Source organism: Oryx dammah, unplaced genomic scaffold, assembly GCF_014754425.2.
Source record: "Oryx dammah isolate SB20612 unplaced genomic scaffold, SCBI_Odam_1.1 HiC_scaffold_3, whole genome shotgun sequence".
NCBI classification, from domain to species: Eukaryota; Metazoa; Chordata; class Mammalia; order Artiodactyla; family Bovidae; genus Oryx; species Oryx dammah.
In genome coordinates, this window is record NW_024070187.1 from 65778929 (window position 1) to 65792579 (window position 13651).

Genomic DNA, 13651 nt, shown 5'->3' on the forward strand with positions numbered 1-13651 from the left:
GGAAATAATAAAGAAGAAATAGGAGGGGCTTCCCTGGTGGCTCAGTGGAAAAGAAGTTGCCTGCCAATGCAGGAGACACAGGTTCAATCCCTAGTCCTCAAAGATTCCACATGCCTCGGAGCAACCATGTGTCACAACAATTGAGCCTGTGCTCTGGAGCCTGGGAACTGCAACTACTGAGCCCCCATGCCACAGCTACTGAAACCTGTATGCCCTAGAACCCATGCTCCCCAAGAAGAGAAGCCACTACAATGAAAAGCCTGCAGATAGACAGCAGTCCCCGCTTGCCACAATTAGAGCAAAGCCCACACAGCAAGGAGGACCCAGCACAGCCAAAAAGAAAGAAAGCAGGAAAGAAAGAAATAGGAACCCAGGCAGTCTGACTCAAGACCTCGTATTATGAATCTGTGTGATAATTAGTATAACTAAGTATGCTAACTAGTATATTTAGTTAACTCAGTATAATTAGTTTACCACAGTACACAAAAATAAATGGGGTAACAACCAATGTTACCCCAAATTCAGAGTGAATGACTCCTGAAATTATTTGACATTGGTTTACATGGCATAAAGTATGAGGACTTGGTGGCGGTTCTTTTCCCTGTGACAACCTTTTTCCTGAGGCTTTTTCATTTGCTAAGCACCTGCTACATATCAGATGCTGTTCTAGAGCTGGTTACAGAATCAAAAGATGATAGAATATTAGCAACAAAAGAGACACCAGACACCCTCTAGTGCAGTGGTTTCAAACCTGACTGCACACTAGAATCAGGGCAGAGTTTCACAAAGGGACTGCTGCTGGGGCGCCCCCTCCAGACTGACAGAGCTAGAATTTCTGCAAGCGGGGCTTCCTGGAGATGCTACTGTGCTGCCAGTCTCGATGACAAGGAAAACCAAGGGGTGAGATGTAGCCTATTTCAAGTCACAGAACTAGGAATTTTAAAAACACGTCCTAATTTTCAAAAATCTTTTCTCTACACCACTAAAATTCTTCTCAGCGGTTGGATACCTGTCCATTTTACCAATACTTAAGGAAGAGACAGGGCTTCCCTGCTGTCTCAGACGGTAAAGAATCCACCTGCAATGCAGGAGACCTGAGTTTGATCCCTGGGTCAGGAACATCCCCTGGAGAAGGGAATGGCAACCCACTCCAGTGTTCTTGCCTGAAGAATTCCATGGACAGAGGAGCCTGGTGGGCTACAGTCCACAGGGTCGCAAAGAGTTGGACATGACTGAGCAACTAACACACGCAAGGAAGAGATCAAGAAACACTACAAAATGAGTTGGGAGGAGGTCAGTAAGCAGTCCCAGATACCTGGTGAGCCACTGTAAAGACACATTTCTTCCTCAACATAACAGAGCACCCAAACTAAACATTTTCCTGTCATATGAATGATCTGAGCACAATCATTCACCAAATTTGCACTTTCTGGACATTGGCAAGTCAAAAGCAGCACAATTAAGAGAAAATAATTTAATTTGGACCCATTTGGGAGTGGGTTCAAATCTGGCACTTTGAACCACTGCCAAATTATTTCATTGCCATGAGCTTCACCTCTGTACCTGAACAAAAAGGAGAATACTTCCTTTGCTGAAAATTAAATCACATGATGTAGGTAAATGCTTCCAGCACAGTTGATTTGAGAACTCACTCAAACAGCAAACCCCTTCCCTTCCTTCCTAGGAAGGCAGTCCTCCTCCTGTACCTGTCAGAACCCTCAGAACACGCTAAATCCTTGAGCTCCAACTGAGAATGTCCAGCAAAACCTCCTTCTCCCCTTGGGAGTATCTGTGGGCTGGATTCCAGCTCTGATCCATGCCCTAAGTCAGACGTGACATTATTCCTTCACTTCAGCACAGTGACAACAGGAGGGTGGCCCCTTCCATAAACACACACGCTGCAATACCACAGGCTCTGGCATGCTAAATTGAAGAGGCAGATGTCCTTGTAAGGTCAGCAACAATTACATGCAAAGCTTTCAATGTCTAACTAAGTATTTTCATTAACAAGTATTTTGAAGGGGTGTATTTCCTCAATGAACCAAGCCAAATGGTCATGAGGAAGGAAAGCCTGTATCTTCCTTAATAAACTCTTCCACTCCTGGGACATTGCTGACTCCCTTACAGAATAATGATAATACCTTCTTTGTTTAGTGACTGACTGGGAAAATTTACTTTTCAACAAATGCAGCAGAAAGCTCCTCTTACTGTTTAGAGTGTAATGTTCCATGCAATGGGAGATGAAGCCAGTGCTGACCTACCTCAGAGGTAGAGGCATCTGTAGAATTTGAATATGACACAACATGGGCCATAATTAGGGGATAAACAAGAGATTCCACCGTAACTCCCATTACTGTATATAATTATATTGAGCCACTTAAATCCCTACTGTAGGTGCTTTGCATAATATTTGCTCCCAAATCCAAAGCAATATTCAGTTCAGTTCAGTCGCTCAGTCATGTCCGACTCTTTGCAACCCCATGAATCGCAGCACACCAGGCCTCCCTGTCCATCACCAACTCCCGGAGTTCACTCAGACTTGCGTCCATCGAGTCAGTGATGCCATCCAGCCATCTCATCCTCTGTCGTCCCCTTCTCCTCCTGTCCCCAATCCCTCCCAGCATCAGGGTCTTTTCCAATGAGTCAACTCTTCGCATGAGGTGGCCAAAGGACTGGAGTTTCAGCTTTAGCATCATTCCTTCCAAAGAAATCCCAGGGCTGATCTCCTTCAGAATGGACTGGTTGGATCTCCTTGCAGTCCAAGGGACTCTCAAGAGGCTTCTCCAACACCACAGTTCAAAAGCATCACTTCTTCAGTGCTCAGCCTTCTTCACAATCCAACTCTCACATCCAAACATGACCACAGGAAAAACCATAGCCTTGACTAGACGGACCTTTTCACCCATTCCAGTCCATTTTAGTTCGCTGATTCCTAGAATGTCGACATTCACTCTTGCCATCTCCTGTTTGACTATTTCCAATTTGCCTTGATTCATGGACCTGACATTCCAGGTTCCTATGCAATATTGCTCTTTACAGCATCGAACCTTGCTTCTATCACCAGTCACATCCACAACTGGGTATTGTTTTTGCTTTGGCTCCATCTCTTCATTCTTTCAGGAGTTATTTCTCCACTGATCTCCAGTAGCATGTTGGGCACCTACTAACCTGGAGAGTTCCTCTTTCAGTATCCTATCAAAGTATGGGGTTCTCAAGGCAAGAATACTGAAGTGGTTTGCCATTCCCTTCTCCAGTGGACCACATTCTGTCAGACCTCTCCACCATGACCCGCCCGTCTTGGGTTGCCCCGCAGGTATGGCTTAGTTTCATTGAGTTAGACAAGGCTGTGGTCCTAGTGTGATTAGATTGACTAGTTTTCTGTGAGTATGGTTTCAGTGTGTCTGCCCTCTGATGCTCTCTTGCAACACCTACCATCTTACTTGGGTTTTTCTTACCTTGGGCGTGGGGTATCTCCTCATGGCTGCTCCAGCAAAACGCAGATGCTGCTCCTTACCTTGGACGAAGGGTATCTCCTCACCGCCACCCTTCCTGACCTTCAACGTGGGATAGCTCCTCTAGGCCCTCCTGCGCCCGCGCAGCCACTGCTCCTTCGACGTGGGATTGCTCCTCCAGCCCGCTGCCCCTGGCCTCGGGCGCAGGTTGGCTCCTCCCAGCCGCCACCCCATAGTCGGCAAAGTAATGTCTCTGCTTTTGAATACGCTATCTAGGTTGGTCATAATTTTTCTTCCAAGGAGTAAGCGTCTTTTAATTTCATGGCTGCAATCACCATCTGCAGTGATTTTGGAGCCCAGAAAAATAAAGTCTGACACTGTTTCCACTGTTTCCCCATCTATTTCCCATGAAGTGATGGGACCGAATGCCATGATCTTCATTTTCTGAATGTTGAGCTTTAAGCCAACTTTTTCACTCTCCACTTTCATTTTCATCAAGAGGCTTTTTAGTTCCTCTTCACTTTCTGCCATAAGGGTGGTGTCATCTGCATATCTGAGGTTATTGATATTTCTCCTGGCAATCCTGATTCCAGCTTGTGTTTCTTCCAGTCCAGCATTTCTCATGATGTTCTCTGCATATAAGTTAAATAAGCAGGGTGACAGTATACAGCCTTGATGTACTCCTTTTCCTATTTGAAACCAGTCTGTTGCTCCATGTCCAGTTCTAACTGTTGCTTCCTGACCCGCATACAAGAGGCAGGTTAGGTGGTCTGGTATTCCCATCTCTTTCAGAATTTTCCACAGTTTATTGTGATCAACACAGTCAAAGACTTTGGCATAGTCAATAAAGCAGAAATAGATGTTTTTCTGGAACTCTCTTGCTTTTTCCATGATCCAGCAGATGTTGGCAATTTGATCTCTGGTTCCTCTGCCTTTTCTAAAACCAGCTTGAACATCTGGAAGTTCACAGTTCACGTATTGCTGAAGCCTGGCTTGGAGAATTTTGAGAATTACTTTACTAGCATGTGAGATGAGTGCAACTGTGTGGTAGTTTGAGCATTCTTTGGCATTGCCTTTCTTTGGGATTGGAATGAAAACGGACCTTTTCCAGTCCTGTGGCCACTGCTGAGTTTTCCAAATTTGCTGGCATATTGAGTGCAGCACTTTCACAGCATCATCTTTCAGGATTTGAAATAGCTCAACTGGAATTCCATCACCTCCACTAGCTTTGTTCATAGTGATGCTTTCTAAGGCCCACTTGACTTCACATTCCAGGATGTCTGGCTCTAGATGAGTGATCACACCATTGTGATTATCTGGGTCGTGAAGATCTTTTTTGTACAGTTCTTCTGTGTATTCTTGCCACTTCTTCTTCATATCTTCTGCTTCTGTTAGGTCCAGACCATTTCTGTCCTTTATCGAGCCCATCTTTGCATGAAATGTTCCCTTGGAATCTCTAATTTTATTGAAGAGATCTATAGTCTTTCCCATTCTGTTCTTTTCCTCTATTTCTTTGCATTGATTGCTGAGGAAGGCTTTCTTATCTCTTCTTGCTATTCTTTGGAACTCTGCATTCAGATGCTTATATCTTTCCTTTTCTCCTTTGTTTTTCACTTCTCTTCTTTTCACAGCTATTTGTAAGGCCCCCCCAGACAGCCATTTTGCTTTTTTGCATTTCTTTTCCATGGGGATGGTCTTGATCCCTGTCTCCTGCACAATGTCATAAACCTCACTGCATAGTTCATCAGGTACTCTATCTATCAAATCTAGGCCCTTAAATCTATTTCTCACTTCCACTGTATAATCATAAGGGATTTGATTTAGGTCATATCTGAATGATCTAGGGGTTTTCCCTACTTTCTTCAATTTAAGTCTGGATTTGGTAATAAGGAGTTCATGATCTGAGCCACAGTCAGCTCCTGGTCTTGTTTTTGTTGACTGTATAAAGCTTCTTCATCTTTGGCTGCAAAGAATATAATCAATCTGATTTCGGTGTTGACCATCTGGTGATGTCCATGTGTAGAGTCTTCTCTTGTGTTGCTGGAAGAGGGTGTTTACTTACCTAATGTAAATATGTGCTCAGACACTCAGTGATGTCCCCCTCTTCGCAACCCCATGGACTGTAGCCTGCCAGGCTCCTCTGTCCCTGGGATTCTCCCAGCAAAAATACTAGAGTGGGTGGCCATGCCCTCTTCCAGGGGATCATCCCAACCCAGGGATTGAATCCACATCTCAAGTCTCCTATACAGGCAGGTGGGTTCTTTACCACTAGTTTTACCTGGGAAGCCCAGTATAAATATACATCCCATAAAAAATGGTTTTCATATACAATCATGTAGCATAGGTTTTTCTGAAGAGAGAATTCCAAGTTATAAAGACAAATATCTTAGTGAAAACATATCTAATATAATATGAGCAACATAACTGAAATTCTATAGGATGCTAGATATTATATAAAATAAATAAATGCATGAATAAATAAATGTGAGGTCATATGTAAACAAATAATTTTGAAGAAATACCAAGTTAAGATAAAATTAATGTTTTAAAAAAAAACTGGCATTTATCAGAAACTTTAGTGAGCAAATATGTACTGTAACTCTCTAGGAAGTAGATCAGGGCTTCCCAGGTGGCTCAGTGGTAAAAGAATCCAGGAGTTGCAAAAGACATGGGTTCAATCCCTGGGTCAGGAAGATCCCCTGAAGGTGGAAACAGCAACCCACTCTTGCCTAGAAAATCCCCTGGACAGAGGAGCCTGGTGGGTTACAGTCAACCCACTCTTGCCTAGAAAATCCCCCGGACAGAGGAGCCTAGTGGGTTACAGTCCCTGGGGTCACAAAGAGCTGGACATGACTAAAGCAACTGAGATCTGACAGACATCATTTCTCATGCCTTTTTCCCAGGCATTTTTCAAGACTCAGGTACTATGGAATACCACTTTGGGAAATACTGACCCTAACTAAATATTACCACAATATACTGCCTTTCAAAAGTTATGGCAAATAAATGTCCTAGAAGCCTTCATATGGAAGAAGAGTTGGCCCACCTGGCAAACACACCAGAGGAATTTTTCAATTGAGGTGAGCAATAGAGAGGAGCTCTTACAAAGCTTTGGCAACTCCTACAGGAAGGAAAACACAGCTTTTCCCATAGTAACAATTGCTGGTCATATAACCATTAAAAAGCAATTCAAACATCATTGCATATGGGCTTGTTTTGGAGGCAGATCCTGCAATGTATTCTTGAGACTAATTTTTCCATTTTATCTGTTGTATAATTGCAAACCAATTTGAGATCTGAATACACATTTGATGTGGCCTGAAAGACTGTGTCCTCCCAAGATTTATAGGTTTGAAACCATGTACAAGCCTTGTGCCCTTGTCTTTGTCTGACTCAAGAATTAATGACTGGGAAATGTGAAGATGTAGAAACAAAGAACAGCTGTTGGGCTGGGGAAACAGTAATGATTTAGACTACAATTCTGTCACATAACAGAATCACCAAACTCCCAGTTCCCTAAAAGATACAGATAAATGCCTGACACACACTCATAAGTCGTGTTTACAGGAAGCAGACCCCCTCCAGATGAAAAATGCTGACCACAAGAACACAGACCTTAGACTGGTTGAAACCAGAAGGTTGATAAGGCTTGAAACTTACCTGATGCCAACCAATCCAAGACCTATCCATGAGCTGAAAGTGAAGTTGCTCAGTCGTGTCCGACTCTTTGAGACCCCATGGACTGTAGACTACCAGGCTTCTCTGTCCATGGAATTTTCCAGGCAAGAATACTGGAGTGGGTTGCCATTTCCTTCTCCAGGAGATCTTCCTGACCCAGGGATTGAACGTGGGTCTCCTGCATTGTAGGCAGACGCTTTACCGTCTAAGGCACCAGGGAAGACCTATCCATGAGCTGATCATGTCCTAAACACTATAAAACTCCTCACTACCCTCTTCAGGGTGGGTCACACAGTTCAGGGCATTAGTGCACTGAGGCCCCCTTTGCCTGGCAAAGCAATTAAAGCTACTCTTCTATTTCACCCAGAAGTCTGTCTCTGTGTTTCTACTCTGTACCAGTGAACAGAGGCTGAGTTTCAGCAACATGTTGAAGCTTTAATCTCCAACATGACGGACAGGGCCTGTGAAGTAGTGATAAAGATCAGAAGGGTGGGACCCTAATTCAACTGAGCTGATACCCTTATAAGAAGGGGAAGAGACACACGAGAGCTCTCTCCTCCCTACCTCCTCCCTCCTCTTCCCTTCTCCCCCTCTCTTGCTTTCCCCCCAGAGAGGTTATTTGAGTACACAGGCATATGGCAGTTACCTGCAAGCCAGGAACAGAACTCTCATCAGAAACTGAACCCTGTTGGACCTTGATCTTGGACTTTTCAGCCTCCAGAACTGTGAGAAAATACATTTCTGTTGTTTAAGTCTCAGCCTGTGCTATTTTGTAAGGCAGCTCAAGCAAGCACATACAATATTGGACAAACCACCGTTTTTGGTCAAAACGACTAACCAAATCAATGATAAGAAAGTGGAGGATGTTTAAAGGCTGAATCTACCGATCCATAGACAGAGAACAGTTGGTTCATGCCTTAACTCTCTCCAGGCTGAGAGGAAGCATAAACAAACAAGAAATTTTGTGTTTTCTGTGTCACGAATGTTAAAAATCATGAGGGTAAAAAATGTTCCCATTAAAAATATCCTTTTTTTTTTAAGTTGACCTTTATACTCTTAGAACTTTAAAAACAAAAACAAAAATCCTCACCCAAAGAAAATAAATGAAAAGCCTTTTTCCAATTTTAAGATACTTGAAGGAAAAACACTTTGAGCCCGACCTGTTCCAAAACACATCTAGCTGTCAAGTTCCTAATGGAATCAGGCTTTTGAAAGGTGTGCAAACATGCAGCTGTCAAGTGGGGTGGGGGAAGATAAACATTTTGCTCATTAAAGAAAAGCAAACTAACAGCAGTCCACCCATGTGCCGGGTTGTCAGGACTAGACAATGGAATGCTCTGGTTTCCAGGCCCCTGAATAGAAGCCATATCCCTGCAGACAACCCCCACACCGCCTGTCACATACTGCAATGAGCCTCATCACTCCAGTCATCACAGTCGTTGTAGCCGTTACACTGCAGTTTCCTGGGGACGCAGATGCCACTGGTGCACAGAAAGCTCTCGCCCCCTCTGCAGAGCGCTAAAAAAAAAAAGGAGAGAGGCAGAAAAGCAATGTCAAAATAAATAAGAGGTTTTTTTTTTTTTTTTTTTAATTAGGAGAAATAAAGAACAGAAAGAAAACCCTCTCTTGATGTTCAACAGATGTGTTTCCCAACTCCCTCGGTTTCATTGTCACCAATTCCTCTCTGGCTTTCCAGAACATTAATTGTAAAATTTCCTGAGAAGAATACAAAGTGTTTGCCTGAGAAAAGTGAAAGGAAATTCGCCAGTGGGCTTTCATAGCACAAGAGAGCGGCCTTGTCTATTGCATAGCTTATGTGCGGAAAGATACCAAGTGGAAGTATTTTTTTTAATAACTGAAAATTATTTTAAAGTGAAATTTATTGAACAAACATTTAAAATCCTTCTACAACAATCAGTGTCATGCAGAGAAAGTTAGATACAAATAGTTGATATGTGCCTGAACACAGGCATAGAGACCCTATGCCTTGTATTGAAATATATTTATTAACTGGGCTTAATAAAAATGCCGGTTAAAAATGTTAGAGCCTATTTTGGCATAAGGAATGTGAAACAACATTAGCTAATAATATTTTCTTTCTTTTCTTTTCCTTAACCAGGTTGCACTTTGGTATTCTTTCCTTTAAATATTATGTTCTTTTTCTCCTCAAAATTCAACAAATAGTCAATTATTTCCAAACTACATTAGACATAAAATGTGGGAGAAGAAGCTAGAAAGATTCTTCTAAGGGAGACCATTACTCAAAGGACAAATTAATTCAACAAAATGGGTGTTAAAATACACTTCAATATTTAGCAATTTGCATCAAATGCCTTTTAAATGTGTATAATCTTTGACCCAGCAATCTTATTTCTTGGCCTTCATACAAAGTAAATCATTATGAATAAGTTCAAGTTTTTATATTTAAGGGTATTAATACCATCACAGTTTATAAGACGAAAACTGAAGTAACAGCTATGCAGTAACAGATTGGTTACATAAATCTTAGTACTACATAATAAGGGATACCATTAGAGCCATTGAAAATTATATTGCAAAAAATAATGTCCTGGGCCAAAGTTCAGGATAATTTAAGTGTAAAAACACCACCTGGTTCTAAAAAAGGGTAATACAATTTGGCCTAGAAAGAAGTATTAACATATCTAAGGTTACTATAATTATCTCTGGTATTAAAATTGAAAATAATTTTTATTTTCTTCATTGTATTTTACTCTGTATTTTATAAATGTTCTTATAATGATCATGTCTTATGTTTATAATCAGAGAAAAACTCAACTTATTTTCATGAGATCCCAATTCAGAGTAATGGTAAAATAAATATAAGCCTCCAAAATATTTCTCCCTCCTTTCCACAAAAGCTAGCAGAATCAGCCTATGGTCGCCTGCCTGGCCACTGTCACCATTCCCTGAACTGTGTATTCCTTGATGAGATGAATCTTGTTGTCTAACTAAAGGGAAATAGGAAATATGGAACATTTAACTCACAAGCTGAAATACAGAAAACTTCAGAAACATTCCAGGCAGTAAGGTCCATGACGCTTACATGTTCCACATTCCCCAGCAGAGTGGTTGGCACTCAGGAGGTTCTTAATTAAAGGGAAAAAGTCACTTCCATCTCAATGGAGCAAAATATATTGCCACAAGGCAAAGGAAAAATGCAATTAATGGATTATCTTGCAATGCTATCAAGGAATCAGAGTTTCAAATTTGTTGAACATTAAGTGAAAGTGCAAGTGTGTTAGTTGCTCAGTTATATATGACACTTTGCAGCCCCATGGGTATAGCCTGCCAGGCTCCTCCACCCATGGAATTCTCTAAGCAAGAATACTGGAGTGGGTTGCCATTCCCTTCCCAGAGAATCTTCCTGACCCAAGGATCGAATCTGGGTCTCCTCCACTGCAAGCAGATTCTTTACTATCTGAGTCACCAGGGAAGCCCTGTTGAACATTAAGTACCAGTCAATTTGGTATGTTTCTTACGATGGTAATTCATGTGTAACCTTCACTGTATCAACAATGAAAATCTGGATTTCCATTGTATCCCATGATTTCTGAATCAATACAAATGGCATCTATGGATTTCAACTGCCAAGACATGCAACAAGCTTAAGGTTTACAGAGTCTTAGAGGAGGAGAAGGGGACTACAGAGGATGAGATGGTTGGATGGCATCACTGACTCAATGGACATGAGTTTGGGTGGACTCCGGGAGTTGGTGATGGACAGGGAGGCCTGGCATGCTGCAAATCATGGGGTCGCAAAGAGTCGGACACGACTGAGCGACTGAACTGAACTGAACTGAGAGGACTCAGCCCAGAATTGCACTCCTCTAGCTGCAGTCCATGGGGTCGCGAAGAGTCGGACACGACTGAGCGACTTCACTTTCACTTTTCACTTTCATGCATTGGAGAAGGAAATGGCAACCCACTCCAGTGTTCTTGCCTGGAGAATCCCAGGGACGGGGGAGCCTGGTGGGCTGCCGTCTATGGGGTCACACAGAGTTGGACATGACTGAAGCGACTTAGCAGCAGCAGCAGCTACAGACAGAAACTCCTCAAGACTATACAGGAAACCAGATATAAAATGAAAAACCAAAACAGTAAAGATATTACTGGCCAGTCTATACAATAGTGTCTCTTTAGTTAAGAGAAAGTTTTCAAGGAGTAAGTGTGCATCCCATTTGCGATTGTTTCTGTACTACACTAGAAAGTGCAGAAATTCCATCTGTCTGCATTTCAGCAGCTGCAACCCCTCAGAAGAATGACTGCATTCCCTACATTGGGGTTTGATGATTCCTTGGGAAATGTGGCTCAAAGTTCAACATCAAATAGCTCCTAACATCTAGGCTTCATCTCTAAGACCCCATATATTTTACTCCAATAAAGCTATTCTTGTGTAAGGTTCTATAAAATCTGGATCAAATTTAAGACATGACACTGCTGACATGTTTTGATTACTGATAGCCCATGTCTTCGCTGATTCAGCAGAAACTGACTTCTTTTGTGTGGTTTCTCAGTTGGAGAAGTGGCTCTCTGTGGTTTTAAGACACTGAAAATTGTTTCTTTATTCTTATTCTCCCTTTGCAAGTCCTTTGGATGTTCACAGCTTCATTAATCAATACTCTTTGTACAGTTAGGATAGCTTTGTACATTCTCTTTCTGTTTGATGTCTTCTTAACCTGTATTCAGAATCTTCACTTTTGTGTAAAACTGTATTTGTGTAAAACAGTTCAACTAGCAAAACATTTCAGACATATCTCATTTAGAAGTTCTAAAGAGCTCAATATCTACACAAGTAGGAATTCTATCACAACTTCCTCAGGGTAAGTGGTAGTTTACAAACAGAGAAACTAGAGCATTGTGTGCTTAAGACTGCAATTGCCCAAAGCCATAGAGCTAAGAATCCATGAAAACACCCCAGAGTCGTGAGGTCTGGGCTCTAGGCCCAATCCTTCACACCACAGCCACTCTCTGCATGGTTGATAGGCACTCAGTTCAAGGGTACCAGGTTCAGGTAAACACTCAAACTTGCCTTTTCCTTTCTAAACAAAAGATAAATATCTGTCCTTCAGGTAAACTAGACAAGATGAGATGACATTGTTTGTGAGCTTTCAATTTTTTGGAAAACACCCTGAGAGAGCTCTTAAAATCTCTTAAAATGAGATTTTTCAACCATAACTGTCACTGTCTTATAACAATCATCTTCCAATAGCTTTTAGACTGAATCCTTAAGATGACAAAGGGATATTCCCAGAGGTGAAGTCACGCTATCCAATCTTTACATCATTTTCATTAACATCATCTATAATTCTACAGTGTATAAACTGGCCTTTAGATCAATGGCAGATTGATCAGTGGCAGATTCATTCATTGATTGAGAAAATATTTACTAGCTCCTATGTGCTAAGCATTACTCTAGCAGTAATGCCAGATACAGCAGCAAAGAAAACAAAACGACTTCACCTTCATGTAGCATATATTCTACTGACCATCATCTAATAAAGAAATTTTAAGAACTAAAGATGCCTCATCACCAAAATTACTTCCATTTACAGATATGACAATTAATATTAATACAGTAATAGCAGTATACAAAGATATATTGCTTAAGATACTAGTTTACATATCCTAATGAAGAAGACAATTATGAATCACTTGGACTTCAGAATCTCACGGATTCTGAAGAGTATATACCCCTGAGGATGATCCGCTCTTTTCAATCGTTTTGCTTCTGATAACAAACTGCTGAAATAACACCTATAGCCTGAAACAAACTTCAGATTTTCTGCAACTGCTCCCAGCCCTCTCAGATCTCTCGGTCTGTAATACAGCATGTATATCAGCAAATCCTCTTGTTACTTTGCCTGTTAACTTTTAGAGTTTTTTCTCAGAAATTACTCACTGGTCTCTGACTGCATAGTATCCTCATAGTATCCATGCCTCTGAGTCCTCGCTTAAAGCCTAAAGCTCAAATTCAACTCTACCTCTGAAGAGAAAAGCAACCTGGCACACAACAGCAGCATCGCCTGAGCCTCTACTGACCGAGTTTGTCAGCCCTTCATTCCACATGGGGCTCAAAATTAAGTTACTATAAACCACCATTGCTCTTACCTTTTACAAAGCTATTTGACCATATGAAAAATGAGGTGAGACAAGAATACTTCTTGGAGAGAGTATTGTGTTTGGAAAACGGAAATATCTAAAGGGACATTTCAAGTTGTCGATGGTAGGTGTAATCACTTCCCTATCTGCCATATGGAATTGACAAGGATTATGTTGAAGAAGGAAATGGCAACCCACTCCAGTATTCTTGCCTGGAGAATCCCAAGGATGGAGGAGCCTGGTGGGCTGCCGTCTATGGGGTCGCACAGAGTCAGATACAACTGAAGTGACTTAGCAGCAGCATGTTGCTTTCTAAGTTTTTTCCACTCATTTATTTAACCAATTTGTCATTCTTCTAGGAGAATGAATACAGAAAGATCCCTTGCTTTGTAAAAATGAGA

General features: G+C 41.7%; 1 protein-coding gene across 2 annotated transcripts in view; it reads right to left on the reverse strand.

Annotated features, from left to right (window-relative positions):
• The window catches only part of CORIN (corin, serine peptidase), a 293429-nt gene that overhangs the window by 100737 nt on the left and 179041 nt on the right, over window positions 1-13651 (reverse strand). For both annotated transcript variants that reach the window (XM_040238148.1, XM_040238147.1), the window contains exon 6: window positions 8535-8648. In XM_040238148.1, coding sequence (XP_040094082.1) covers window positions 8535-8648 — 114 coding nt within the window. The remainder of the gene's footprint in view (window positions 1-8534; window positions 8649-13651) is intronic.